We start from the raw sequence: 26,358 nt of genomic DNA, 5'->3' as shown, positions 1-26,358 counted from the left end.
TTTATTTTGGGGGGGGGGGGAGGGGAAAAGGGGGGGAAGGGGCGTGACCCCTCCCCTCCCCCACCCCCCTCGCAGCAGCTTTAAATAAAAATTCATTAAAAAAAAAAAAACCAAAAAAAAAACCAAAAAACAACGAAAAAAACAACAAGAAAAAAAAAACCCGACCAGAAACCCCCCAAAAAACCCCAAAACCCCCCAAAAAATCCCCTCCCCCCGCCCCTCCCCCACCCCCGGATTCACATTTGGGGCAATAAATAAAGGGGGGGGAGGGGCGGGGGGGAGGGGCTGTGCAGTGGGGGAGGGGAGAAGTGCTCTGACCCCTCCCCCCCCCAAAAATCGGGGTGAAACCCCCCAAAAACGCATCAGGGACCCCAAATTTGGGGTTAAGGACCCCCCCCCAAAAATATTTGGGGGCCCCTCCCCCACCCGAGTGGTTCCCCCTCCCCAAATTGGGGTGAACCCCCCAAAATCGGGGGGGTTTGGGGGGGGGTCCCCAATTCTGGGGGGGGCTCCCAAAATTTTTTGGGGGTTTCCCCATTTTTGGAGGTTTTTCCCAAATTTTTTTGGGGGGGATTTCCTCAATTTTTGGGGGAGTGTCCAAATTTTTTTGGGGGGGTCTCCTCCACTTCAGGGGGGTCTCCTTTTTTCCAAACCCCCCCCCCCAATTTTGGGGTCCCCATCCCTGGGGATTTTTTGGGGAGTTCTCCTTCCTGGGAGGAATTCCCACATTTTTTTGGGGAGAAATTCCTGAATTTTGGGGAGAGAAATTCCCAAATTTCTGAGAGAAATCCAAAATTTTTTGGAAGAAACCCCCGAATTTTTTTGAAGCCATTCCTAATTTTTCTGTGAAGAATTCCCAAATTTTTTTAGGAGAAATTCCTAATTTTTTTTAGGAGAAATTCCCAAATTCTTGGGGAGAAAATCCCAATTTGGGGGGGGGAAAGAATTCCCCCATTTTTGGAGAAATTTCCAATTTTTATTTTTTTATGAATTCCCCCATTTTTTGGATAAAACCCTCAATTATTTGCAGAAATTCTCCCATTTTTGGGTGATAATTCCCCCGTTTTCAGGGTGAATTCTCCCATTTTTGGGGCAATTTCCCCCAATTTTTTGAGGTGCTTCCCCCATTTTTGGGTGAGAATTCCCCCATATTTTTGAGGTGATTTCTCCCATTTTTGGGTGATAATTTCCCCATTTTTGGGGCAATTCCCCCCATATTTTCGGGGCACATTCTCCTGTTTTTGGGTGATAACTCCCCTGTATTTTCGGGGCGATATTCTCCATTTTCAGGTGTTAATTTCCCCATTTTTGAGGCAATTCCCCCTTTATTTTTGAGGTGATTTCTCCCATTTTTGGGTGATAATTCCCCTCTTATTTTCGGGGCGATATCCCCCATTTTTGGGTGATAATTCCCCCATTTTTGGGTGATAATTCCCCCATTTTTGAGGCAATTTCCCTGATAATTTTGAGATTATTTCTCCCATATTTTGGGGCAATTTCTCCCATTTTTGGGTGATAACTCCCCCATTTTTGAGGTGATTCCCCCATATTTTTGAGGTGATTCCCCCCATATTTTTGAGGTGATTTCTCCCAGTTTTGGGTGATAACTCCCCCATATTTTCAGGGCAATTTCTCCCGTTTTTGGGTGATAAGTCCCCCATATTTTTGGGTGGTAACTCCCCCATTTTGGGGGCGATTTCTCCCATTTTGGGGTGACGACTCCCCCGTTTTGGGGGCGCTCCCCCGTCGTGGCCGCTCAGTCCACGCGGACCAGCAGCCCGGCCAGCACGGTGGCCCCCGGCTCCTTGGTGACCCACTCGAGCTGGGCGGGGTCCAGCCCCTGGGGGGGCTCCAGGGCGGGGGGGGGGCTCAGCGAGGGGGGCCCGGCCCGGAAGGAGCCCGGACGGACCCAAACCTCAAAGGCCACCTGAGCCCCCCGGGGCCGCGGCCAGCCCGGCTCCCGGAACCTGGGGGGGGGGAAACGGGTCAGGGAATGTCCTAAAATATCCTAAAATATCCTAAAATGGCCCAAAATCCACCCCAAAATCCAGCCTAAAACCAGCCAAAAACCACCCCAAAATCCAGCCCGGCTCCCGGAACCTGGGGGGGGGAAACGAGTCAGGGAATGTCCTAAAATATCCTAAAATAGCTCAAAATATCCTAAAATAGCCCAAAATTCACCCCAAAATCCAGCCCAAAATCCAGCCTAAAACCAGCCAAAAACCAGCCCAAAATCCAGCCGGCTCCCGGAACCTGGGGGGGGGAAAACGGGTCAGGGAATGTCCTAAAATAGCCCAAAATAGCCCAAAATATCCTAAAATAGCCCAAAATATCCTAAAATAGCCCAAAATCCAGCCCAAAACCAGCCCAAAACCAGCCCGGCTCCCGGAACCTGGGGGGGGGGAAAACGGGTCAGGGAATGTCCTAAAACAGCCCAAAATATCCTAAAATAGCCCAAAATATCCTAAAACAGCCCAAAATTCACCCCAAAATCCACCCCAAAATCCAGCCCGGCTCCCGAACCTTGGGGGGGGGAAAATCGGGTCAGGGAATGTCCTAAAATAGCCCAAAATATCCTAAAATAGCCCAAAATTCACCACAAAATCCACTCCAAAACCAGCCCAAAACCAGCCCAAAACCAGCACAAAACCAGCCCAAAACCAGCCCAAAATCAGCCCGGCTCCCGGAACCTGGGGGCGGGGAAAACGGGTCAGGGAATGTCCTAAAATATCCTAAAATATCCTAAAATAGCCCAAAATCCACCCCAAAATCCAGCCCAAAACCAGCCCAAAATCCAGCCCGGCTCCCGGAACCTGGATGGGCAAAAAACGGGTCAGGGAATGCCCTAAAATAGCCCAAAATAGCCCAAAACCACCCAAAATTCCCCCCCCAAATCTCCCAAAATCCACCCCCCAAAATCCCCGCCTTTCCTTTAGCCCCTCCCCCGTCCCAGTGGCCCCGCCCACTCACGTGACCCGGCTGGCGAACGTCTCCAGGGCCGCGTAGCCCAAGGCCGGCGACAGCACCAGGGGGGCGGGGCCGGGGGGGCGGGGCCCCGAGCCCGGAGGGGCGGAGCCTGAGCGCGAGTGGGCGGGGCCTGACGGATCCGGCCGGCAGGGGGCGCTGAGCAGCGACCACGGGCCTGGGGGCGGGGAGGGGGCGGGGCTTCGGTGGGTGTGCCAAACGGGGCGGGGCTAAACGGGGGAGGGGGCTGAGGGGTTCCCCTCCCCCATTTTTGGGGTCCCCTCCCTCTTTCCCGGTTCCCACTCCCCATTTTCGGGGCCCCCGTGCCCATTTTGGGGGTGCCCACCCCATTTTTGGGGTCCCCATCCCATTTTGGGGGTGCCCATCCCGTTTCGGGATCCCCCTCCCGTTTTGGGGTGCCCATCCCATTTTTGGGGTCCCCATCCCATTTTCGGGATCCCCACCCCATTTTTGGGCATCCCCGTGCCCATTTCGGGATCCCCATCCCTATTTCGGGGGTGCCCATCCCGTTTTGGGATCCTCCTCCCGTTTCGGGGTGCCCATCCCGTTTCGGGGTGCCCATCCCATTTTTGGGGGTCCCCATCCCCATTTTCGGGATCCCCATCCCCATTTTTGGGGTGCCCCTCCCGTTTCAGGGTGCCCATCCCGTTTCCGGATCCCCATCCCATTTTGGAGTGCCCATCCCATTTTCGGGGGTCCCCATCCCCATTTTCGGGATCCCCATCCCCATTTTGGGGATCCCCATCCCGTTTTTGGGGGTCCCCATCCCATTTTCGGGATCCCCATCCCCATTTTTGGGATCCCCATCCCGGTTTCAGGGTGCCCATGCCCGTTTTGGGTTCCCCATGCCCGTTTTTGGGGTGCCCCTCCCGTTTCGGGGTGCGCACCTGGCACGAGCTCGCCGCGGTCCAGGCTGCGCCGCACGGCGCCGGCGCTGGTGCCGTGATAGGCCCGGGGCCACTTCTGCCACCCCCCGCCCCCCTCGGGCCGCGGCTTCGGCCTGGGGGGACCCCAAAATTCACCCGGGGAACCCCAAATTCACCCGGGACCCCAAAATTAACCTGGGACCCCCAAATTAACCTGAGGAACCCCAAAGTTAACCCAGGGAACCCCAAAATTAACCCGGGACCCCAAAATTAACCCAGGCAACCCTAAATTCACCCGGGGAACCCCAAAATTAACCCGGGGGGGGCAGGGATACCCCAAAACCCCCCCCAAAACCCCCCAGGATCCACCAAAAACCACCCAGAACCTCCCCAGGCCCCCCAAAACTGCCGGGACCCCCCAAATCTCCCCCAGAACTGCCCAAACTCCCACAAGACCCCCCAAAAAACCCCTTTAAACACCCCCAAATCCCCCCAGGACCCCCTAAATCCCCCCCAGCCCCCCCCCAGGACACCCCAAGCCCCCCTCAACCCCCCCAAGCCCCCCCAAACCCCCCCAGAACCCCCAAATCCCCCCCAGGACCCCCCAAATCCCCCCCAAACCCACCCCAGAACACCCCAAATCCCCCCAAGCCCCCCCCTGGAGCCCCCAAACATCCCCAGGATCCCCACATTCCCCCAATTCCTCCCCAAATCCCCCCAGGACCCCCCCAAGCCCTCCAACCCCCCCCAGGCCCCCCCAAACCCCCCCAAATCCCCCCCAGGACCCCCCAGACCCCCCCCAACCCCCCCCAAATCCCTCCCAGGACCCCCCAGACCCCCCCCAAGCCCCCCCAAATCTCCCCAGGACCCCCCAGACCCCCCCAAGCCCCCCGGGCGATACCGGAGGCTGAAGCGGCACCAGCCCAGGGGCAGGGGGGGCTCGCGGGGGTCCCGGGGGTCGCCCCCCCCCCGCTCACAGCCCTGGCAGAAGCAGCGGCTGCGCCGCGGCTCGGGGGCGAAGTACTCGTCTGCAACGGGGAGAGCGGGGTGGGGGACCCCAAAACCGGGTCAGGGACCCCGAAAAATGGGTCAGGGACCCCGAAAATGGGTCAGGGACCCCAAAAATGGGGTCAGGGACCCCGAAAACGGGTCAGGGACCCCCAAAAATGGGGTCAGAGACCCCAAAATGGGTCAGGGACCCCCAAAAATGGGTCAGGGACCCCGAAACCGGGTCAGGGACCCCGAAAACGAGGTCAGGGGCACTAAAAATGGGTCAGGGACCCCAAAAATGGGGTCAGGGACACTAAAAATGGGTCAGGGACCCTGAAAACGGGTCAGGGACCCCAAATCCCCCGCAACCCCCCCCCCACGACTCCCCAAAACCCCCCAGGACCCCCCCAAAATCCCCCTCAGATCCCCCCAAATCCTCCCAGGACCCCCTCAAATCCCCCCAAAATCCCCCTCAGGACCCCCCAAATCCCCCCAAGACCCCTCCAGACCCCTCCAAACCCACCCTAGGATTCCCCCAAATCCCCCCAGGGCCCCCCAAATCCCCCCAGGAGACCCCAAAGCCCCCCAGGACCCCCCAAATTCCCCTCAGGACCCCCCAAATCCCCCCAAAATCCCCCTCAAATCCCCCCAAAATCCCCCCAGGGCCCCCCAAATCCTCCCCAAATTCCCCCCAAATCCTCCCAGGACCCCCCAAATCCCCCCCCAAAGCCCCCCGGAGCCCCCAGACCCACCGGGCAGCAGCAGCAGGTCCTTGAAGCGGGCGCAGAGCGCCTGGTAGGGGCAGGGCTGGGGGGGCGCGGGGGGGCCCCAGCACAGGCTCTCCTTCACCCCTGGGGGGGCAGGGGGGGCTCAGAGCCCACCCAGACCCCCCCAAAAAAAACCGGGGGGTCCCAAAACCCCCCTCCCCAAAATTTGGGCCTTCCACAGCCTCCCCAAGCCCTAAAAATGGAGATTTTTTTCCTCTGAATCCCCCCAAAATTTGGGGTTCCTTGACCCCCCCCCACACAAACTTTGGGGGTTCAGATTCCCCCGCTGCGCCGATTTTGGGGTTCAGCCCCTCCCAGCCCCCAAACTTGGGGGTTTCTCCCCTCCTCCCTCTACAATTTTGGGGGTTCAACCCCCAAATTTGGGGTTCCCAGTTGCCGTTTCCCCAAATTTTGGGGTTCCAGCCTCTCTCAACCCCCCCAAATTCTGGCGTCTCCCCCCAAAATTTTGGGGTCCCAGCCCCTCCCAACCCACCACATTTCAGGGGCCTCCTCAAATTTTAGGGTTATCACAATTTTGGGGTCCTACTCCCCCAAAATTTTGGGGTCTACCCCTCCCAGACCCCCCAAATTTCGAGCTTCTCGCCATTTAAGGGTCCCAGACCCCCCAAATTTTGGGGTCCCGGCTCCTCCCAGTCCCCCAGATTTGGGGGTCCCCACTCCCAGACCGCCCAAATTTTGGGGTTCCCGCCATTTTGGAGCTCTCAGACCCCCCGAATTTCGGGGTCCCCCCAATTTCAGACTCCCAAACCCCCCAAATTCCGAGATCCCCCCGAATTTCGGGCTCCTAAACCCCCAAATTTTGGGGTCCCCCCTTCCCAGAGCCCCAAATTTTGGGGTCAAATCCCAGATTTTGGAATCCCAGCCTCCCCCAACCCCCCGAATTTCGGGGTCCCCCCCTGTTTGGGGGTCCCCCCTCACCGTCCACCACGTCGGCTTTCTCCACGTCCCCCCGATTTCGGGGGTCCCCGCTGGGGGAGCCCCCCCCGGCCGGGCCCTCGGCCACGATCGTCACCTGGGGGGGGGGGGGGGGGAAGGGATTTTGGGGGGCTGGGCCCGATTTGGGGTCCCCAAACCCTCCTGGGGGGTCCCAAACCCTTTTTGGGCTCCCCAAACCCTCCTGGGGGGTCCCAAACCCTTTTTTGGGGTCCCCCAACCCTTTTAGGGGGTCCCAAACCCTTTTTGGGTGGGGCTGGACCCCATTTTGGGGGTCCCCAAATCTTCTGGGGGGGGGGCTGGGTCTGATTTGGGGTCCCCAAACCCTTTTTTGGGGGTCCCAGGGACTTTCTGGGGGGTCTGGACTCCATTTTGGGGGTCCCTGACCCTTTTTTGGGGGGTCCCGGGGACATTTGGGGGGGGCCTGGACCCCATTTTGGGGATCCCAGGGACTTTTTTGGGGGGGTCCCTGACCCTTTTTGGGGTCCCAAATCTTTCTTTGGGGTCCTCAAAACCTTTTTGGGATCCCAAGTCCCTTTTTGGGGGATCCCAAACCCTTTTTGGGGGTCCCAAATCCTTTTTTGGGGGGTCTCAGAGACATTCAAGGCGATCCTGAAAAATTTGGGGGGTCCCTGCTCCTTTTTTGGGGGGTCCCAGACCATTTTTGGGGGGTTCTGGGAATTTGGGGGCGTCCCAAGGGTTGGATTTTGGGTGATTTTTTCCCCAATTTTTGGGGATTTTTTCCCCAATTTTTGGGGATTTTTGGGGTTTCTGGATTTCCGGCTTTTCTGGGTCCCTGATTTTTGGGGTTTTTTTGGGGTTCCCGATTTTGGGGTGCCCCCCTCACGTGCTGGCACTGCCCAGAAAGGTCCAGCAGGTGTGCCCAGGTGTGCCCAGGTGTGTCCTGGGCGGGGTTTTGAGGGGATTTTAGGGGGTTCTGGATTTCGGGCTTTTCTGGGTCCCTGATTTTCGGGGTTTTCGGGGTTTTTTTTGGGGGTTCCCGATTTTGGGGTGCCCCCTCACCTGCTGGCACTGCCCGTAGAGCCTCAGCAGGTGTACCCAGGTGTGCCCAGGTGTGCCCAGGTGAGGCTGGGGGGGGGTCAATCCCATTTTTGGGGGATTTTCTTTCCCCGATTTTTGAGATTTTTGGGGTTTCTGGATTTTGGGATCCTCTGGGCCGATCTCAGCGGGGTTTTTTGGGGTTCCCGATTTTGGGGTGCCCCCCTCACGTGTTGGCACTGCCCAGAAAGGTCCAGCAGGTGTGCCCAGGTGTGCCCAGGTGTGTCCTGGGCGGGGTTTTGAGGGGATTTTTGGGGTTTCTGGATTTCGGGCTTTTCTGGGTCCCTGATTTTCGGGGTTTTCGGGGTTTTTTTCGGGGTCCCCGATTTTGGGGTGCCCCCCTCACCTGCTGGCACTGCCCGTAGAGGTCCAGCAGGACGTGGCAGGGGCTGGGCACCCCCCCGGCCACGGCGCCCTGGTCGCGGCCGTTGATGAAGAGGTGCAGCCGCCCCCCCCCGTCCACCAGGAGCCCCAAAACCGTCCCGGCCGGGAGCTGCTCCAGGGACGGCCCGGGCAGCTCCCGGATCTGGGGGGGCAAAATTTGGGGGGTCAGAGGGGAATCTGGGGGGTCAGAGCTTAAATTTGGGGGGTCAGAGTGGAATTTGGGGGGTCAGAGCTTAAATTTGGGGGGTCAGAGTGGAATTTGGGGGGTCAGAGCTTAAATTTGGGGGGTCAGAGGGGAATCTGGGGGGTCAGAGCTTAAATTTGGGGGGTCAGAGGGGAATCTGGGGGGTCAGAGCTTAAATTTGGGGGGTCAGAGTGGAATTTGGGGGGTCAGAGCTTAAATTTGGGGGTCAGGAGGGGTTTTGGGGGGGTCAGGAGGGGTTTTGGGGGTCACAGGTCCCAGCCGGGAGCTGCTCCAGGGACGGCCCGGGCAGCTCCCGGATCTGGGGGGGCAAAATTTGGATAAATTTGGGGGCTCAGAGGGGCAATCGGGGGATCAGGAGGGGTTTTGGGGGTGTTTGGGGGGGGGGGTCTGGGGGGTTTTGGGGGTCACAGATCCCGGCCGGGAGCTGCTCCAGGGACGGCCCGGGCAGCTCCCGGATCTGGGGGGGCAAAATTTGGGGGGTCAGAGGAGAATTTGGGGGTCAGGAGGGGTTTTGGGGGTCACAGGTCCTGGCCGGGAGCTGCTCCAGGGCAGCTCTCAGATCAGATTTGGGATATTTTTGGGATATTTTCTGGGATATTTCAGGGATGTTTTTGGGGATATTTTTGGGATATTTTCTGGGATATTTCAGGGATGTTTTTGGGGATATTTTTGGGATATTTTGGGGATATTTTGGGGCGTTTCCCGACCTTCCTGGCGTTGTGGAAGACGCCCCAGGCTGGGGTTGGGATCATTTGGAGATAATTTAGGATATTTTTGGGGTATTTTTTGGGCTATTTCAGGAATACTTCAGGATATTTTTGGGGATTTTTTGTGGATGTTTTTGGGTATTTTTGGGGATATTTCTGGGATACTTTGGGGATATTTTGGGGATATTTCGGGGACGTTTTGGGATATTTTCTGGGATATTTTGGGGACATTTTTGTGGATATTTTTGGGATATTTTGGGGGATATTTGGGGCGTTTCCCGACCTTCCTGGCGTTGTGGAAGACGCCGCGGCGCTGCAGGATCCAGGCCGGGGTGGGGATCATTTGAGGATAATTTGGGATATTTTGGGGTACTTTTGGGGATATTTAGGGGATATTTTGGGGATATTTTGGGATATTTTGGGGTACTTTTGGGGATATTTTGTGGATATTTTGTGGATATTTTGCGATATTTTGGGGATATTTTGGGGATATTTTGTGGATATTTTGTGGATATTTTGGGGATATTTGTGGGGATATTTTGGGGATATTTTGGGATGTTTTTGGGGATATTTTGGGGATATTTTGTGGATATTTTGGGGATATTTTGGGATGTTTTTGGGGATATTTTGGGATATTTTTGTGGATATTTTGTGGATATTTTGGGGATATTTTGGGGATATTTTGGGACGTTTTTGGGGATATTTTGGGGATATTTTGGGGGATATTTGGGGCGTTTCCCGACCTTCCTGGCGTTGTGGAAGACGCCGCGGCGCTGCAGGATCCAGGCCGGCCGTTTGAGGCCGTGGGCGCAGGCCGGGAGGGGGGAGCGGCCGGGGGGGGCCCCGGTGACCCCCAGGGCCAGGGAGGAGCTCCACTGCGGGTTCAGGGCGTCGATCTGCACCTGTGACGTCACCCGTGACGTCATCACGGCGCCGTGACGTCATCGGCAGCCCCCAGTGTCCCACAGACACCCCCCCCCCGAAAATAACCCCGCCCACCTCCCCCAAAATCGGCTCCACTGCGGGTTCAGGGCGTCGATCTGCACCTGTGACGTCATCCGTGACGTCATCACGGCGCCGTGACGTCATCGGCAACCCCCAATGTCCCACAGATCCCCCCCATGACGTCACCGCGTCCCCTATGACATCACCACCTCCCCGATCCATTGGCCAAACCCCCTATGACATCACTGCCATCCCCTATGACATCACCGCGTCTCCCGTGACATCAGCGCCATCCTGATCCCCATTGGCTGCTCTGCTGTGACATCACCACCCCCCCGACCCACATTTCCCCACCCCTGATGATGTCACTGTGTCTCCTACGACATCACAATCTCCCTGTTCCCCCATTGGCCCCTCCCCTATGACATCACTGGCTCCCCAATCCCTCATTGGACGCTCCTCTGTGACATCACCATTATCCCTATGACATCACCGTGTCCCCTATGACATCACCACCTCCCCAATCCCCGTTTCCCTGCCCCCCCGATGACGTCACCACCGTCCCCGATGACGTCACGGCGCCGCGGGGGCACCTGGAAGAGGCGTCCTGGGGGGAGGGGCGGCCCCACGAGCACCAGGCCCTGGTTGTAGCTGGAGACGCGCGCGGCCGTGCGGCCGCCGTTGGACAGCAGGATGTTCCGGCCGTGGCAGCCCAGGAACCGCGGGGGACCCTGAATTGGGGTTAAAAATGGACAATTTGGGGTTTTAGGGGGAAAAAATGGGATTTTTGGGGGGTCACAGGGGGGATTTGAGGGGTTTTAAGGGTTTTTTAGGGGCTTAAAATGGGATTTTGGGGGGTTTAGAAAGGGTTAAACGGGGGAGGGGCAGCAGGATGTTCCGGCCGTGGCAGCCCAGGAACCGCGGGGGACCCTGGAACGGGAGGAAAAATGGAGAATTTGGGGGTTTGGGGGGATAAAAATCCAAACTTTGTGATTTGAAGGGTTTAAAAGGGGATTTTAGGGTGTTCTGGGGGGTTAGAAAGGGTTAAATGGGGCAGGGGCCATGGCAGCCCAGGAACCGCGGCAGGCCCTGGAATGGGGGGGAAAATGGAGAATTTGGGGTTTTGGGGGGATAAAAAATCAAAATTTGAGGTTTTGGGGGGTTAAAAAATCAGAATTTGGGATTTTGGGGGGTTTTTGGGGGGACTGAAAGGGTTAAGTGGGGGAGGGGCAGCAGGATGTTCCGCCCATGGCAGCCCAGGAACCGCGGGGGACCCTGGAATTGGGGTTAAAAATGGAAACTCTGGGGTTTTGAAAAGTTAAAAAAAAATCAAAACTTGGGGTTTGGGGGGGTTAAAAATTCAGAATTTGGGATTTGGGGGGGTTAAAAAGGGCATTTTGGGGGATCCCGAGGTTTTTTGGGGGGATTTTGGGGGATTTTGCGAGGGGAACTGGGAGGAGCAAAACCACAGCCCCTCCCCCACCCAGTCCCCCCCAGTCCTTCCCAGTATAACCCAGTATAACCCAGTTCCCTCCCAGTCCCTCCCAGTTCCCTCCCAGTATAACCCAGTTCACTCCCAGTTCCTCCCAGTCCCTCCCAGTCCCTCCCAGTATAACCCAGTTCACTCCCAGTCCCTCCCAGTCCCTCCCAGTATAATCCAGTTCCCTCCCAGTTCCCTCCCAGTCCCTCCCAGTATAACCCAGTTCCCTCCCAGTCCCTCCCAGTCCCTCCCAGTCCCTCCCAGTATAACCCAGTTCCCTCCCAGTCCCTCCCAGTTCCCTCCCAGTATAACCCAGTTCCCTCCCAGCCCCTCCCAGTATAACCCAGTTCCCTCCCAGCCCCTCCCAGTTCCCTCCCAGTTCCCTCCCAGTTCACTCCCAGTTCCCTCCCAGTCCCCCCAGTGCTGCCCCTCCCCCTCTCACCCAGTCTCCGCTGTCCCCGCCGGGGTGGGGGAGGGGCTGGGGCTCGCTGGGGGAGGGGCTGGGGGAGGGGCTGGGGGTGGGGGAGGGGCTGTCCCCGCCCCCCCCGCCGGCCCCGCCCCCCGCACTGACGATGGACACGGCCGTGATGCGCCCGTACAGGTCCAGGGCCACGAAGGCGTTCTGTGACATCACAGAGGGGGGTGTGATGTCAGAGGGGGCGGGGAGTTACATCACGGCCCCGCCCACAGCAGGAAGTGATGGGTGAGGGGTGGGAATGACGTCACAGTGCGCCCGGGTGTGCCCCAGGTGTGCTCAGGTGTGTTTTGGGTGTGCCCAGGTGTGCCCAGGTGTGTCCCAGGTGTGCCCCAGTTGTGCCCACATGTCCCAGGTGTGTTTTGGCTGTGCCTGGGTGTGCCCAGGTGTGTTTTGGCTGTGTCCAGGTGTGTCCCAGGTGTGGTTTGGGTGTGCCCAGGTGTGTTTGCCCAGGTGTACCCAGGTGTGTTTTGCTTGTGCCTTGGTGTGTTTTGGAAGTGCCCAGGTGTTCCCAGGTGCCCCAGCCGTACCTTGGCCACGCCGGTGGCCGCAGGCCCCATGTCCTGCCCGTCCACCACCAGGTGCATCGAGTCGTCGGCGCCGCGGCGCACGCCCAGCCGGTTCCCCACCTGGGACAGCCAAAATACCCCAAATTCACCCCAAAATATCCCAAAATATCCCAAATTCACCCCAAAATACCCCAAAATACCCCAAAATATCCCAAATTCACCCCAAAATATCCCAAAATACCCCAAATTCACCCCAAAATATCCCAAATTCACCCCAAAATATCCCAAATCCACACCAAAATATCCCAAATTCACCCGGATGAGCCCCCAGGTGACCCCAAACCCCCCAGGTGAGCCCAGGTGAGCCCAGGTGAACACAGGTGGGGCACTGACTGTCAGTCTGTCCCGGCTGACGCCATAGTTGTGCCACACCTGGGCACAGGTCACTGCCCAGGTGACCCCGGATGAGCCCCCAGGTGAACTCGGATGAGCCCCAGGTGACCCGGATGAGCCCCAGGTGACCCCAAAACCCCCTTCAGATGACCCCAAACCCCCAGGTAAGCACAGGTGGGGCACTGACCGTCAGTCTGTCCAGGCTGACGCCATAGCTGTCCCACACCTGAGTGCCGGTCACTGCCCAGGTGACCCCGGATGACCCCAAAACCCCCTTCAGAGGACCCCAACGTCCCAGGTGAGCCCAGGTGAGCACAGGTGAGGCACTGACCGTCAGTGTGTTCGGGCTGACGCCGTAGTTGTGCCGCACCTGAGCACCGGTCACCGCCCAGGTGATCCCGGATGAGCCCCCAGGTGAACTCGGATGAGCCCCAGGTGACCCGGATGAGCCCCCAGGTGACCCCAAAACCCCCTTCAGATGACCCCAAACCGCCAGATGAGCCCAGGTGAGCCCAGGTGAGCCCAGGTGAGGCACTGACCGTCAGTCTGTCCAGGCTGACGCCGTAGTTGTGCCGCACCTGGGCGCCGTTGTGCCGCACCTCGGCCCCGGTCACGGCCCAGGTGGGCGGGGCCGGCAGGTCCAGCAGGGAGGGGGGCAGGGCGGGGGGGCCGGGGGGGGGCAGGGCCGTCAGCCCCACCCGCAGAGACCCTGCCCACCGCTCATCCAGCGCCTCGATGCGCACCTGGACAGGTGAGACATGCACAGGTGAGGCTGGGACGGGTGAGGGACACACCTGGGACACACCTAGAGGAACCCTGACTCAGCCCCGCCCACAGAGACCCCGCCCACCGCTCGTCCAGCGCCTCGATGCTCACCTGGACAGGTGAGACACGCACAGGTGAGGCTGGAACACACCTGAGACACTGACAACATCCACTGACCACACCCTGAACACACCTGGGGGAACCCTGACAGCCCTGCCTGCAGAGACCCCGCCCACAATGGCCACACCCTTTCTCTTAAAGCAACAGCGCCCTTTTCCTGCCCCTCCCCAGGGCGTGGCTTCCCCCAGGTAACCCCGCCCACCCACGGGTGTGTCCCTCCCTCACCCCCACCCATTTAGACCCCACCCACAGTGGCCACACCCATTCCCTTAAAGCGACAGCGCCCTTTTCCCATCCCTCCCATCTCCCAGCCCCTCCCCCCAGCAGGTGACCACGCCCGTTTGTGGGCATGGCCCCACGGCCCCGCCCACCTCGAAGAGCTCTCCTGGCCGCAGGTGGGAGCGGCTGAAGACCAGCCCGTGGCAGTAGCCGGCCACGCGCGCCGCGCCCAGGCCCTCGGCCGCCAGCGCCACGTTCTGGCCACAGCGGCCGTGGAAGCGCTGGCACGGCCCCGGCGCTGCGGACACAGCCAGCGGTCAGTGGGAGTGGTCAGTGTGGTCAGTGGTCAGTGGGGTCAGTGGGCAGTGTGGTCAGTGGGCAGTGTGGGCAGTGGTCAGTGGGGTCAGTGGACAGTGGGGTCAGTGTGGTCAGTGGTCAGTGTGGGCAGTGGTCAGTGGGGTCAGTGTGGGCAGTGTGGGCAGTGTGGGCAGTGTGGGCAGTGGGCAGTGTGGTCAGTGGTCAGTGTGGGCAGTGGACAATGGTCAGTGTGGTCAGGGGTCAGTGTGCACAGTGTGGTCAGTGGTCAGTGTGGGCAGTGTGGTCAGTGTGGGCAGTGTGGGCAATGGTCAGTGTGGTCAGGGGTCAGTGTGCGCAGTGTGGTCAGTGGTCAGTGTGGGCAGTGTGGTCAGTGTGGTCAGTGGACAGTGGGCAGTGTGGTCAGTGTGGGCAGTGTGGGCAATGGTCAGTGTGGTCAGGGGTCAGTGTGCACAGTGTGGTCAGTGGACAGGGGGTGTGGTCACTGCTCAGAGCTGTGGTCAATGAATTGGGTGTGGTCAGAGAGGTGGTCAGTAGTGTGGGGTAAGGAAAGGTCAGTGGTCTGTGGGTGTGGCCAGTGGGTGTGGTCAGAGGGCGTGGGCAGTGGGTGTGGTCAGTGGGTGTGGTCAGTGGGTGTGGGGGATGGCAATGTGGGAGGAGTCACGGGGAGCACATCCCAGTCCTTCCCAATGTAACCCAGTCTGTCCCAGTATAACCCAGTATAACCCAGTATAACCCAGTCCCTCCCAGTCCCCCCCAGTCCGTACCTGGCGAAGGGGGCGGGGCTTTGTCGGGCCCCGCCCCCGGGCTCTGGCTGTTGTCGGCGGGGCCGGAGGCGCCGGTCAGCGACACCTGGACACACTGACCATAGAGGTCCACCACGGCGTACACCTCTGGGGACACGGGACACCTGAGCGTCACCTGTGTCACCTCAGTGTCACCTGGGTCACCTCAGGGACCCCTGAGCATCACCTGTGTCACCTCAGTGTCACCTGGGTCACCTCAGGGACCCCTGAGCATCACCTGTGTCACCTCAGTGTCACCTGTGCCACCTCAGTGTCACCTGAGCATCACCTGTGTCACCTCAGTGTCACCTGTGTCACCTCAGGGACACCTGAGCGTCACCTGTGTCACCTCAGTGTCACCTGTGTCACCTCAGTGTCACCTGAGCGTCATCTGTGTCACCTCAGTGTCACCTGTGCCACCTCAGTGTCACCTGAGCATCACCTGTGTCACCTCAGTGTCACCTGTGTCACCTCAGTGTCACCTGTGTCACCTCAGGGACCCCTGAGCATCACCTGTGTCACCTCAGTGTCACCTGTGTCACCTCAGTGTCACCTGTGTCACCTCAGTGTCACCTGAGCGTCATCTGTGTCACCTCAGTGTCACCTGTGCCACCTCAGGCACACCTGAGTGTCATCTGTGTCACCTCAGTGTCACCTGTGCCACCTCAGGGACACCTGAGTGTCACCTGTGACCTGTGTCACCTCAGTGCTACCTCAGTGTCAACCTCAGGGACATCAACCTGATGTTCCCCAATGTCCCCAGTGCCTCGGATGTCCCCAGTGTCCCCAAATCCCCCCAATGTCCCCACTGTCCCCAATGTCCCCAGTCTCCACAATGTCCCCAGTGTCCCCAGTGTCCCCAAATCCCCCCAATGTCCCCGATGTCCCCGTTACCCCAACATCCCAAATGTCCCCAGTGTCCCCAACCCTCCCAATCCCCTCGACGTCCCCATCACCTCCGACATGCCCAATGTCCCCGATCCCCCTGAGGTCCCCTCCACCCCCACTGTCCCCACTGTCCCCAATGCCCCTGACATCCCTGCAGTCCCCGGTGCCCCCGGTGTCCCCTCCACCCCCGGTGTCTCCGGTGTCCCCAGTGTCCCCGGTGTCCCCTCCAACCCCGGTGTCCCCGGTATCCCCTCCACCCCCAGTGTCCCCTCCAGCCCCGGTGTCCCTGGTGTCCCCTCCACCCCCAGTGTCCCCGGTGTCCCCTCCACCCCCAGTGTCCCCGGTGTCCCCAGTGTCCCCGGTGTCCCCTCCACCCCCAGTGTCCCCTCCAGCCCTGGTGTCCCCGGTGTCCCCGGTGTCCCCCGGTGTCCCCGGTGCCCCCGGTGTCCCCGGTGTCCCCTCCAGCCCCGGTGTCCCCTCCACCCCCGGTGTCCCCAGTGTCCCCGGTGTCCCCGGTGTCGCCGTACCTGGCGGCAGCCCCGAGCAGGCCACGCCCTGGTCGGTGCCATCGATGAAGTAGCGCAGGTCCCCTCCCCCCGTGCGCATCATCCCGATGCGCGCGCCCGTGCCCAGCGCGTCCAGGTCACAGCCGTAGTTGTTCCGCATGGTGTTCCCGTCCTGCATGATGGCAGTGCCGCTGCGGGGACACGGGGACATTGTGGGGACACGGGGACATCGTGGGGACATCGTGGGGACACGGGGACACAGCCCTGACACAGCCATGGGGACAGGAACAGGGACACGGGGACACGGGGACAGGTCACAACCGTAGTTGTTCCGCATGGTGTTCCCGTCCTGCATGATGGCAGTGCCGCTGCGGGGACACGGGGACATTGGGGACATCGTGGGGACACGGGGACATCATGGGGACACAGCCCTGACACAGCCATGGGGACACTGGGGACATGGCAGGGACACAGGGACACGGGGACAGGTCACAACCGTAGTTGTTCCGCGTGGTGTTCCCGTCCTGCATGATGGCAGTGCCGCTGCGGGGACACAGGGACATTGGGGACATCGTGGGGACATCGTGGGGACACAGCCCTGACACAGCCATGGGGACAAGGACACAGGGACATTGGGGACACCTCAATGGGGACACGGCCACAGGGACACCACAGGGACACGAGGGGACACCTCCCTGCCCCCCGTGCTTGGGGACACCCCAGGGTCCCTTGGGGACACACAGGGACCCTTGGGGACATCTGTGACCCCTTGGGGACAATCAGGGACCCTCAGGGAACCCTGTGACGCAGCAGAGCCCCTTGGGGACATTGGTGGCCCCCAGGTGGTCCCAGGTGGCCCCTTGGGGACATTGGTGGCCCCCAGGTGTCCCCACCTGAGCATCCAGGTGTCGTAGTCGATGTCCGTCATGGTGTTGGGGAACTCCAGGTCCTCGGGGCGGATGGCAGTGACACCTGGGGGGACACGGGGACACCTCGGTCACCCTGCGTGTCCCCCAACGTCCCCAAGGCCCCTCCATATCCCTTGGTGTCACCTCCATGCTGATGTCCTCAATGTCCCCAAATGTCCCCAATGTTCTCAATGTCCCCGATGTCCCCAAATGTCCTCGATCCCCCCAATGTCCCCAATGTCCCCGAAGTCTCCTCAATGTCCCCAATGTCCCCAAAGTCCCCAAAGGTCCCCAACACCTGCAATGTCCCCGATGTCCCCCTGATGTCCCCAAATGTCCCCAGTGTCCCCATGTCCTCATGTCCAATGTCCCCCCAATGTCCCCAACATCCCCGATGTCCCCCAGCGTCCCCCAACGTCCCCAATGTCCCCAAATGTCCCCAATGTCCCCAAATGTCCCCGATGTCCCCAAATGTCCCCTCACCGGCCTCGATGGACCCCGACCATCGATCCACCATCTTCTGGATGACGATCTCGAACAGCTCCCCGTCCCGCAGGGCCCTGCACCCCAAAAACGGGGAAATGACCCCAAAAATGGGGAAATGACCCCAAAAAGGGGACACCCCAAAAACGGGGAAATTACCCCAAAAATGGGGAAATAACCCCAAAAACAGGACACCCCAAAAACGGGGAAATGACCCCAGAAACGGGGAAATGACCCCAAAAACAGGACACCCCAAAAATGGGGAAATGCCCCCAAAAATGGGGAAACGACCCCAAAAACAGGACACCCCAAAAACAGGGAAATTACCGCAAAAATGGGGAAATGACCCCAAAAACGGGACACCCCAAAAACGGGGGATGGTTTGGTTTGGGGCAGGTTTGGCGGATTTTAATGGGGTTTTTTTGGGATTTCACCATTTTGGGGCTCCTGGGTGGAATTTTTTGGGGGATTTCGGTGTTTTTGGGAACCCTCACCGGTTGGAGATGACGATGGCATCGTTGAACTCAGAGCGACAGTTCTGGCGCAGCGCCGGGGTTTGGTTTGGGGTTGGAATTGGGGGATTTTCATGGGGCTTTTTGGATTTTAATGGATTTTTTTGGGTTTTCACCATTCTGGGGCCAGTTTTTTGGAGATTGTTTGGGTTTTTTTGCTATTTTGGGATATTTTCAGGCTGCTCATGGGTTGGAGATGACGATGGCGTCGTTGAACTCGGAGCGGCCGCTCTGCTGGGGTTTGGGGTTGGGTTTGGGGCAGGTTTGGGGGATTTTAACGGTGTTTTTTGGGATTTCCCAATTTCAGGGTTCCTGGGTGGATTTTTTTGGGGGATTTCGGTGTTTTTGGGAACCCTCACCGGTTGGAGATGACGATGGCGTCGTTGAACTCGGAGCGGCAGTTCTGGCGCAGCGCCGTGCGGCCGCCGTTGGTGATGACGGCGTTGGCGCCGTGCAGCCGGTGGAAGCGCAGGTCGCTCGGGGACGCGCCCGGGGACGCGCCCTCGGGGCTGCCACCGCCGCTGTCACCCTCCGAGCCGTCCCCGGCCAGCGCTGGCACCTCTGGGGACACACGGCGGGGGCTCGGGGACGGCTGGGATGGCCCCAATGTCCCTCAGTGTCCCCGATGTCCCCAGTGTTCCCGATGTCCCCAATGTTCTCTGCGTCCCCGATGTCCTTCAAGATCTTTCGTGGCCCAAAACACTGAATCCTCCCGATGTCCCCAATGTCCCAAATGGCCCCGATGTCCCCAATGTCCCAAATGGCCCCGATGTCCCCCATGTCCCAAATGGCCCCGATGTCCCCAATGTCCCAAATGGCCCCGATGTCCCCAATGTCCCCCAATGTCCCCACTGCCCCATCACCCCATTACCCCCAATGTCCCAATTACCCCAATGTCCCCATTGTCCCCAACGTCCCCAATGTCCCCAGTGTCCCCAATGTTCTCAGTGTCCCCAAAGTCCCCATTACCGCAATGTCCCCCAATATCCCCAATGCCCCCGATGTCCCCAGTGTCCCTGTTACCCCAATATCCCCATTGTCCCCAGAGGTGCCACCCACCTCCCTCGTCCACGATGGTGGCCTGTGCCGCCTGCCCGTACAGGTCCTGACCCCAATGTCCCCAATGTCCCCATTACCCCCAATGTCCCCGATGTCCCCATTGTCCCCAGAGGTGCCACCCACCTGCCTCGTCCACGATGGTGGCCTGTGCCGCCTGCCTGTACAGGTCCTGACCCCAATGTCCCCATCACCCCATTACCCCCAATGACCCCAATGTCCCCAATGTCCCCATCACCCCATTACCCCCAATGACCCCAATGTCCCCAATGTCCCCAACGTCCCCATCACCCCATTACCCCCAATGACCCCAACGTCCCCATTACCCCCAATGTCCCCGATGTCCCCATTGTCCCCAGAGGTGCCACCCACCTCCCTCGTCCACGATGGTGGCCTGTGCCGCCTGCCCGTACAGGTCCACCACGGCGTAGACGTTGGGGGGGACGTTCCAGGCCGCGGGGCCCTGGGGGACCCCGTTGACGAAGAAGTGCAGGGTGCCGTCGTCCCTGCGCACCACCCCCACCGTGTCCCCCGCCTGCGGGGACAGCGTCACCACCGGCGCGGGGGCGGGGCCGGCGCCGCGTCCCCGCCGTGGCCGCGGTGGCCGCAGTGGCCGCGGTGGCCGCGGTGTCCCCACCTTGAGGCGGTCCAGGTTGTGGCCGTACTCGTCCAGCACGGTGGTGCCGTTGTGCATGACCCCGTTCCCGGTCATCATCCACGTGCCTGGGGACGTTGGGGACGTTGGGGACGTTGGGGACATCGGGGGCGTTGGGGACATTGGGGATGTTGGGGACACTGGAGACATTGGGGACATCAGGGGCGTTGGGGACACTGGGGACATTGGGGACATCGGGGGCATCAGGGGCGTTGGGGGCATTGGGGACATTATGGGGTTGGGGACATCAGGGGATTGGAGATGTTGGGGACACTGGGGACATTGGGGGGACATTGGGGACACTGGGGACATCAGTGGGATTGGTCATGGAAATGTCACCTCTGGGACACAGGGATGGCACCTTGGGGACACAGGTGACACACCTGAGCACAGGTTGGTCAAGGTGGGGTTGGAATGGTGGCACTGAGGTGACCCTGAGGTGACACAGGTGACACTGAGGTGGCACAGGTGACACTGAGGTGATACTGAGGTGGCACAGGTGACACTGAGGTGGCACTGAGGTGGCACAGGTGGCACTGAGGTGACACAGGTGACACTGAGGTGGCACAGGTGACACTGAGGTGACCCTGAGGTGACACAGGTGACACTGAGGTGGCACAGGTGACACTGAGGTGGCACAGGTGACACTGAGGTGATACTGAGGTGGCACAGGTGACACTGAGGTGGCACTGAGGTGGCACAGGTGGCACTGAGGTGACCCTGAGGTGACACAGGTGACACTGAGGTGGCACAGGTGACACTGAGGTGATACTGAGGTGGCACAGGTGACACTGAGGTGGCACTGAGGTGGCACAGGTGGCACTGAGGTGACACAGGTGACACTGAGGTGGCACAGGTGACACTGAGGTGACCCTGAGGTGACACAGGTGACACTGAGGTGGCACAGGTGACACTGAGGTGGCACTGAGGTGGCACAGGTGGCACTGAGGTGGCACAGGTGACACTGAGGTGACCCTGAGGTGGCACAGGTGACACACCTGAGCGCAGGTTGGTCATGGTGGGGTTGGGATGGTGGCACTGAGGTGACATTGGGGTGGCACAGGTGACACTGAGGTGACCCTGAGGTGGCACAGGTGACACAGGTGACACACCTGAGCGCAGGTTGATCATGGTGGGGTTGGGATGGTGGCACTGAGGTGACATTGGGGTGGCACAGGTGACACTGAGGTGACCCTGAGGTGGCACAGGTGACACACCTGAGCGCAGGTTGGTCATGGTGGGGTTGGGATGGGGACAGTGAGGTGACACTGAGGTGACACTGAGGTGACCCTGAGGTGGCACAGGTGACACACCTGAGCGCAGGTTGGTCATGGTGGGGTTGGGATGGTGGCACTGAGGTGACCCTGAGGTGACACAGGTGACACTGAGGTGACCCTGAGGTGGCACAGGTGACACACCTGAGCGCAGGTTGGTCATGGTGGGGTTGGGATGGGGACAGTGAGGTGACACTGAGGTGACACTGAGGTGACCCTGAGGTGGCACAGGTGACACACCTGAGCGCAGGTTGGTCATGGTGGACGGCAGCTGCAGGTAGGCGGGGTTGTGGGTGGTGACGCCGATCTCGATGGACCCCGCCCACTTGTCCACCATCTTGTCCAGCCGCACCTGGAAGAGCTCGTTGTCCCCGAGGGGCCGCGCGCTCAGCACCACGCCGTGGTTGAAGTCATCGGTGGCACTGGGGACATGGGGACAGCAGTGTCACCGTGGGGACATGGGGACACCACAGGGACACAGGGACACTGCAGGGACACTGCAGGGACACAGGGACACTGCAGGGACACTGCAGGGACACTGCAGGGACACTGCAGGGACACAGGGACACTCGTTGTCCCCGAGGGGCCGCGCGCTCAGCACCACGCCGTGGTTGAAGTCACAGGTGGCACTGGGGACAGCGGGGACACGGGGACAGTGGCCCCAGTTCCACCACTGTCCCCCTGCCCTCTCCAATGTCCTCAATGTCCCCACTGTCCCCCTGCTCTTCCCAATGTCCCCGATGTCCCCAATGCTCCCAGTGTCCCCAGTGTCCCCAGTGTCCCCGTGGTCACTCACTGCAGCCGCAACGCTGTCCAGCCCTTGTTGACCCCAATGTCCTCAATGTCCCTTTGCTCTCCCCAGTGTCCCCAGTGTCCCCAATGTCCCCAGGGTCACCCTGCTCTTCCCAATGTCCCTGATGTCCCCAATGCCCTCAATGTCCCCAGTGTCCCCCAAGTCCCCGTGGTCACTCACTGCAGCCGCAACGCTGTCCAGCCCTTGTTGACCCCAGTGTCCTCAATGTTCCCAACGTCCCCAATCCCCCCAGTGTCCCCAGTGTCCCCCTGCTCCCCCAATGTCCCCAATCCCCCCAGTGTCCCCAGTGTCCCCCTGCTCCCCCAATGTCCCCAATGTCCCCAGTGTCCCCCTGCTCCCCCAGTGTCCCCAGTGTCCCCAGTGTCCCCCGGTCCCCCAATGTCCCCAGTGTCCCCAATGTCCCCCTGCTCCCCCAGTGTCCCCAGTGTCCCCAGTGTCCCCAGTGTCCCCACCATCCCCGTGGTCACTCACTGCGGCCGCAGCGCCGTCCGGCCCTCGTTGACCACGGCCGCCTTCTGGCCGCAGTTGGGGTGGAAGAGGAGCCGCGGGGGGGCCGCGGTGGCCGCGCCGGTGGCCGTGCCGGCGGCCCGGCGCGGCGTCCCCGCCGTCCCCTCGGGGGACAGGGCGCGCAGGATGGCGTTGTTGCGGCGCAGGCGGTCGCTGTGGTTGTGGTTGTGCACGATGGTCACCTTGACGGCCATCCCGTACAGGTCCACCACGCCGTACACCACCTGCGGCGTCAGCGAGGTGGCCACGCCTGCGGGAGGGGACAGTGGGGACACCACGGGGACAGCCGGGACAGGGACAGGACAGGGGGGACACCACGGGGACAGCAGGGACAGGGACAGGACAGGGGGGACACCACGGGGACAGCAGGGACACAGGGACACGGCAGTGGCACTGGGGACACGGGGACACGGCCATCCCATACATGGCTACCGTGTCACGGGGTCAGCGAGGTGGCCACGCCTGCGGGAGGGGACAGTGGGGACACCACGGGGACAGCCGGGACAGGGACAGGACAGTGGGGACACCATGGGGACAGCAGGGACAGGGACAGGACAAGGGGGACACCACGGGGACAGCAGAGACACGGGGACATGGCGGTGGCATTGGGAACGTGGGGACACGGCCATCACATACATGGCTACCGTGGCACGGGGTCAGCGAGGTGGCCACGCCTGTGGGAGGGGACAGTGGGGACACCATGGGGACAGCCGGGACAGGGACAGGACAGTGGGGACACCATGGGGACAGCAGGGACACCATGGACACAGGGACACGGCGGTGGCACTGGGGACACCATGGACACAGGGACACGGTGGTGGCACTGGGGACACGGCCATCACATACATGGCTACCGTGTCACGGGGTCAGCGAGGTGGCCACGCCTGCGGGAGGGGACATCGTGGGGACACGGGGACGCCACGGGGACATGGGGACATGGACGGGACAGTGGGGACGTGGGGACAGCGGGGACAGGGACGGGACAGTGGGGACACTGCAGGGACAGCAGGGACACGGCGATGGTGGCACTGGGGACAGTGGGGACATCGTGAGGACACAGCGATGGTGGCACTGGGGACAGTGGGGACAGCAATGGGGACACAGCGATGGTGGCACTGGGGACACTGCAGGGACAGCAATGGGGACACGGCGGTGGTGGCACTGGGGACAGTGGGGACATCGTGGGGACACGGCGGTGGTGGCACTGGGGACAGTGGGGACATCGTGGGGACACAGCAATGGTGGCACTGGGGATATCGTGGGGACACAGCGATGGTGGCACTGGGGACAGTGGGGACAGCAATGGGGACACAGCGATGGTGGCACTGGGGACACTGCAGGGACAGCAGTGGGGACACGGTGGTGGTGGCACTGGGGACATCGTGGGGACACGGCGGGGGTGGCACTGGGGACCCCCCAGGGACCTCGGGGACATGGGGTGGTGACATCGGGGACCCAACAGGGTCCAGTTTGGGGTCGGGTTTGGGGGATTTTGGGGTGACTTCGGGGGGTTTTGGGGTGAATTTTGGGTTTTTTGGGGTGAATTTGAGGGTTTTTGGGGTCAGTTCTGGGTTCCCAGGTCAGGGTAGATTTTAGGGGTTTTTGGGGTGGGTTTTGGGGTGATTTTGGGTTTTTTTGGGGTGAATTTGGGGGTTTTTGGGGTCAGTCCTATGTTCCCAGTTTGAGGTAGATTTTAGGGGGTTTTGGGACGGGTTTTGGGGTGACTTTGGGGTTTTTTTTGGGTGAATTTAGGGGTTTTTGGCATCAGTTCTGTGTTCCCAGTTCGGGGTGGATTTGGGGTGTTTTTGGGGTGGGTTTTGGGGTGAATTTGGGAGTTTTTGGTGTGCCTTTGGGTTTTTTTTGGTGTGAATTTGAGGGTTTTTGGGGTCAGTTCTACGTTCCCAGTTGGGGGTGGATTTGGGGTGTTTTTGGGTTTTCTTGGGGTGAATTTGGGGGTTTTGGGGGTCAGTCCTGTGTTCCCAGTTCGAGGTGGATTTTGGGGTTTTGGGGGTGGGTTTTGGGGTGAATTTGGGGGTTTTTGGGGTGAATTTGGGGGTTTTTGGGGTCAGTTCTACGTTCCCAGTTCGGGGTGGATTTTGGGTGTTTTTGGGGCGGGTTTTGGGGTGATTTTGGGGGTTTTTTGGGGTGGGTTTTGGGGTGATTTTGGTTTTTTTTTGGGGTGATTTTGGGTGTTTTTGGGGCGGGTTTTGGGGTGATTTTGGGGTTTTTTTGGGGTGATTTGGGGTTTTTTTTGGGGTGGGTTTTGGGGTGATTTTGGGTGGTTTTGGGGCGGGTTTTGGGGTGATTTTGGGGTTTTTTGGGGTGATTTTGGGTGATTTTGGGGCGGGTTTTGGGGTGATTTTGGGGGTTTTTGGGGCCCCACCTTGGTCCACGCCGTTGATGTAGAAGTGCAGGGCGTTGTTGGCCTTGCGGGTCAGCCCGATGTGATCTCCCTCCTGCGGGGACAGCCGGGGTCACCCCGACCCCAAAACCGCCCGGATTCACCCCAAAACCCCCCGGGGGGTCCCCAGGGAGGGGGGGGAGGGGCACGGACAGGGGACCCCCCAAAAAACCTCCCCAGGATGGGATGGGGACAAGGAGAGAGGGAGAAATTGGGGGATTTTGGGGACACCCTAAAAATTTGGGTGGTTCTGGGGGGGATTTGGGGTCTCAAACTGGGAAATTGGGGGATTTTGGGGGGGTTGTGGGGGATACCCCAAAAATTTGGATGTCTCAGGAGAAGTTTTGGGTTCCCAAATGAATAAACAAGGGATTTTTGAAAGGGGCGTTATTTGGGATATCCCAAAATTTGGGGGTCTCAGAGGCTTTTGGGGGGATCCTAAAGTGGAAATAGGGGGAGTTTTGGGGGGGTGCCCAAAAATTTGGGGTCCCCTGAGGAGGTGGGAGGGGTCCTGGGGGGGGGGGGGTCCCCCCAATTTTGGGGGATCCCAGAAGAGTTTTGGGGGAATTTTTGGGTTTAAAAGGAGAAATTTGAGGAGTGGGATTATGCCAAATTCTCCATCACCAGTTTTTTTTGTGGAAGATTTTTGGGGTGTTCTCCTGATTTTGGGGTACCCAGAGAGGATTTTGGGGGTCCCGTGGGTGAATTTTGGGTGGATTTTGGAGCATTTTGGGGTTTAAAATGAGAAATCTGTGGAGTGAACTAACCCAAATTTCTGCAACACGAGAGAATTTTTTAGGGGATTTTTAGGATTTTGGGGTGTCCGGGGCTCCCCCCGATTTTGGGGCGCCCGGAGCAGATTTTGGGGGTCCCGTGGGTGGATTTTGAGTGAATTTTGAGTGGACTTTGGGGCATTTTGGGTGGATTTTGGGGCATTTTGGGGTTTAAAATGAGAAATTTGTGGAGAGAACTAATGCGGATTTCTGCAACACGAGAGAATTTTTTTAGGGGATTTTTGGGATTTTGGGGTGTCCGGGGTTCCCCCCGATTTTGGGGCGCCCGGAGCGGATTTTGGGGGTCCCGTGGGCGGATTCTGGGTGGATTTGGGGGTTTTTTTGGGGTCACCTGCAGCTCGTCCAGGCTGAACTCGCAGTACTCCCGGCGCGTCCCTTTGCCGTTGGTCAGGATCCCGCAGCCGCTCATCATGATCGTCCCTGGGGACCCCAAATCCGCATTTTGGGGCATTTTGGGACATTTTGGGGCGTTTTCCAGAGATTTTGGGGCATTTTCCAGAGATTATGGGGCGTTTTTCGGAAATTTTGGGGCATTTTTGGGAAATTTTGGGGCATTTCCCCTGGATTTTGGGGGTGTTTTCCCCCGGCTTTTTGGGAATCTCCCCCAGGATTTTTGGGGTGTTTCCCCAGGATTTTT

At 59.7% G+C, this 26,358-nt stretch overlaps 1 protein-coding gene across 1 annotated transcript; it reads right to left on the bottom strand.

Annotated features, from left to right (window-relative positions):
* Positions 1-26,141, bottom strand: NEURL4 (neuralized E3 ubiquitin protein ligase 4; the record flags this gene model as incomplete). The annotated part of the gene is made up of 25 exons (XM_053933209.1): positions 1-1,967; positions 2,971-3,142; positions 3,873-3,985; positions 4,753-4,879; positions 5,594-5,692; positions 6,548-6,641; positions 7,968-8,147; positions 9,201-9,289; positions 9,651-9,819; positions 10,456-10,593; positions 11,785-11,964; positions 12,348-12,446; positions 13,259-13,462; positions 13,976-14,121; positions 14,906-15,031; positions 16,339-16,508; positions 17,211-17,289; positions 17,709-17,785; positions 18,580-18,781; positions 19,649-19,811; positions 19,914-19,999; positions 21,446-21,627; positions 22,491-22,776; positions 24,910-24,982; positions 26,053-26,141. Coding segments are annotated over 25 exons (3,554 nt in total), but the record flags the coding sequence as incomplete, so codon positions are not given.
* Positions 26,142-26,358: the final 217 nt, after the last annotated feature.

Source organism: Vidua chalybeata (assembly GCF_026979565.1).
Source record: "Vidua chalybeata isolate OUT-0048 chromosome 36 unlocalized genomic scaffold, bVidCha1 merged haplotype SUPER_36_unloc_4, whole genome shotgun sequence".
NCBI lineage: Eukaryota > Metazoa > Chordata > Aves > Passeriformes > Viduidae > Vidua > Vidua chalybeata.
Note: the sequence above shows the minus strand (reverse complement) of the source record. Positions and strands in the feature narration are given on the sequence as shown.